Here is a 3,160-nt window from a genome sequence, read left to right as displayed (position 1 = left end):
TGATATCTCCCCCCCCCCCCCCCTTTCTCTCAGGGAGAGACAAAGAATTTGGGATCTCCAAATTTATTTGATATAAAATGAACAAATCCACACTGGCTGACCACTACAAGGATGTAAAGCATAAAGAAGCTTTATGGGACCTCTGTGTGGAGCCGCTCTGCTGTGGTCTGTTTGTCTAAAGCTTTAAACACAGAAACTAATGTTAGTAATGATGATAAATTAATGCCATTCTGATTTGTGTGCGCATGTCTGCCTGTGTGCGCACGTGAGCCACACCTGCACAAGTCAGTTCCCCACCTGGACCACCCAAGCCAAACTTGTCTGGATATGAACTGGTCTGAAGGGATCTGGATTCAGAAGCAGCCTTATTCACAAATATAAGAAAGATTTCACAGATCAGCCTTAATTCAGTTTCATTCAGTCATCAATACCTGATCAATAACCTGTTTGTTTCCTACCAGGCAGGTGTGACTGCAGGTCCCGGAGCTCTCTCCGCTTGGTGGCCGCTCTTGCCGCTGCTGGATCCGGTCCCGGTGGAGCGGCTCTCCGCGGTCCCCCGCCGGGCAGAAGGCGTCCAGCTCGGTCTGCAGGTCCAGGATGTAGTCGATGACGTGCTGCAGGATCTCCACCCGGCTGGTGGCCCGTCCGGGCGGCAGACCGCAGCAGCCGGTAACAAAGGTTCATGTCCTGCAGCAGGAGCTCCGGAACACGCGGCTCGTCCTCCTCCGCCGCCGCCGGGCTCTTGTTCCGGTAGGAGCCCCGCAGAGAGCAGCGCAGGCTCCGGCTCAGGGAGCCGCTGCTCCTCCTCCTCCTGCCCGCAGACGGCACCGGGCTGCCGGGTCTCATGTCTCCTGGCGGTCGCTGCAGCTTCACATGAGAACAAACAGCATCACTGAGACACGGAGAGAGGAGCCTCACTGAGCTGCGGGAGGAGCGCCGGGCTGCTTATAGAGCCGCTGCAGGCTGAGCTGCACGCTCATTGGCTCTCAGCGGAGTCAGTCAACATCTCAAGCCAGCTGATTGGTCCCTGAGCGAGCAGCGAGCCCAGCAGCTCACCTGTCACCTGCCTGCTGTTCAGGAGCAAAGAAGTCCTGCAGGCAGAAATGTTCTTTAACAGTACAGAAATTATTAAAATACATAAAATACTCATTGTGTAACATAATATATTTACTGTTTGTAATTATTTATGAGCTCATTTTAATTACTTTATTCGCTGCAGCGTAGTTTAATCTGTAATAATATATCTTAATGTATTAGTTTATTACATTTTGTGTTTTTAAAGTAACTGAAGTTATCAGATAAATGTAGAGAAGTAAAAAGTCCCTGATTGTAGGACTCACCTTCAACCTGGTTTACATCATCAGAAACATCTCAGGTTTGTTAAATATAAAATATATAAAACACATCTGTGGTTGGAATATTTATTATTAAATATATAATCTGTTAAAACTCACCCAGCTGCTGTACTTTAAGGCTGACATGTTGCTGCATCATCTCGTCTGCAGTTCAGTGTTGTTATATATTCAGCTGTTATTTAATAACAACCAACATTACTCAAGACTTCTAAATGTAAAAGTGAAGCATCTAATGATGCTGCAGAGAGAAGATTTAAGGAGACGAGTGTTGACTCAGCCTTCAACTGTTATTTCATTAACTCAAATAACAATAGTCTAAAGATTCCAAATGTGTTGAATGTGATCCTGCTCTGATGTCCAAACACAGTAACATCTCACTGTGAAACAGCTGGAGGAATTGTAGCTTTAAATTCTAACTTGTTGCTTCTCTGGGGAAAAAAAGCACAATTATATCCCATCATATCTTTTAAATTTCAATTCAAATGACATAAGTACCTGTTTTAAAGAGCTCTCAGCTGTTCTCCATGTAAATCATCAGCTCGTCTGAAGAGCTGATTTAATTGCTGATTTTGGTATAAATGAGGATTAAAGAGAAAGTGGAGCCAGCATCAGTTTGGAAGATCAGACCTCCTGACCCGGATCTGTCTAAACAACAACAACAACAGCAGCTGGCCAACAGATCCTCCACAGAGTGTTTCTGACGAGCTGAGATGAATCAGCCTCTCACTATCCAATCAGACTTCTACGCTCCATCCTGTGACAATATGCTCAAAATAACAAACTTTATATTTTATTTTCAAATTAAAGTAACTCAGTGCTTTATGTCAGAACATCAATATTTAAACTTTATAGATAACAACGTGACACTCAGAAAATCAGCCAACAGAAAGAAAATCAGATAAAATGTGATAAAACATGTGAACAGAGCGACTGAAACACCAGCAGCAACTGTTTGGCCTCATTAATACAGTTTAGATAAATAAACCTTTACATTCAGGGAGCAGCAGTGAAATGACCTCCTGCATCTTCTCTGTGAAACTATGAGCAGTAAACTGTCCTGTTCCAGACCAGATCAACCAAGTCCAGAACCCTGCTTCTGGTTTAGGCACTGTGTTGTTGTTATCAGAGGGAAGCCGGTCCACATCCTGTCTGCAGGACTCGTCTCACCACTGAGAACAGAACTCTGTCCACGCACTGCTGCAGGACTGGACCATCACAGACATGAGAGGGTTTTTAAGTTTCTCACTGAACCAGCTTTTATTCCTCTGCTGCCGTTTGTCATCTTTATCTGACAGCAGAAATGGAAAAACAGACTAAATATTAAAGAAGAAGGTTTCCCTTCTGGCTGAGGAGACGCAGCAGGTGAATGCAGACATGATGAAGAGGTGAAGCTGCCTTCAGACCGTGATGTGTTTCTTATCAGAAAGACGGTGTCACCAGATACAGGAGGAGGATTTCACAAGGTACTCATTTGTCTTGATTAGTTGTCTTGAAACATGTTCTGTAGGATGCTGGAGAAATTGTATATCTCATCTGACCTGATCCTCCAGGAGAAGCATGAAAACGCTGCTGAGGACACAGATGTCTGGACCACCTTGTTTAATATGGATCTGCAGCAGAAAATAGTTGGAGATATTATCTTTCATATTATATTGTTAGATGGTATTATGAGTAGTAATTGCTTAAGTACAAATACTAAATGTGAGGGTTGATATTTTTAATCTAAAGCTTGTGCTTTCATTCATCAACTGACCAAAGAATCTTAATTCAAAGTCTACTTAATAGCTTTTTCCTGAGCTTTCAGT

At 43.7% G+C, this 3,160-nt stretch overlaps 1 protein-coding gene across 1 annotated transcript; it reads right to left on the bottom strand.

Moving 5' to 3' along the window:
* Positions 1 to 196: 196 nt before the first annotated feature.
* LOC123978278 lies at positions 197 to 1,494 on the bottom strand. Its single transcript, XM_046061448.1, has 5 exons — positions 1,455 to 1,494; positions 1,057 to 1,108; positions 709 to 892; positions 459 to 674; positions 197 to 364 (listed from the first exon to the last, which is right to left on the bottom strand). The coding sequence occupies exons 1-5, from the start codon at positions 1,492 to 1,494 to the stop codon at positions 203 to 205; spliced, it is 654 nt and encodes a 217-aa protein (XP_045917404.1). The 3' UTR covers positions 197 to 202.
* Positions 1,495 to 3,160: the final 1,666 nt, after the last annotated feature.

Source organism: Micropterus dolomieu, linkage group LG10 (assembly GCF_021292245.1).
Source record: "Micropterus dolomieu isolate WLL.071019.BEF.003 ecotype Adirondacks linkage group LG10, ASM2129224v1, whole genome shotgun sequence".
Lineage (NCBI taxonomy): Eukaryota > Metazoa > Chordata > Actinopteri > Centrarchiformes > Centrarchidae > Micropterus > Micropterus dolomieu.
Note: the sequence above shows the minus strand (reverse complement) of the source record. Positions and strands in the feature narration are given on the sequence as shown.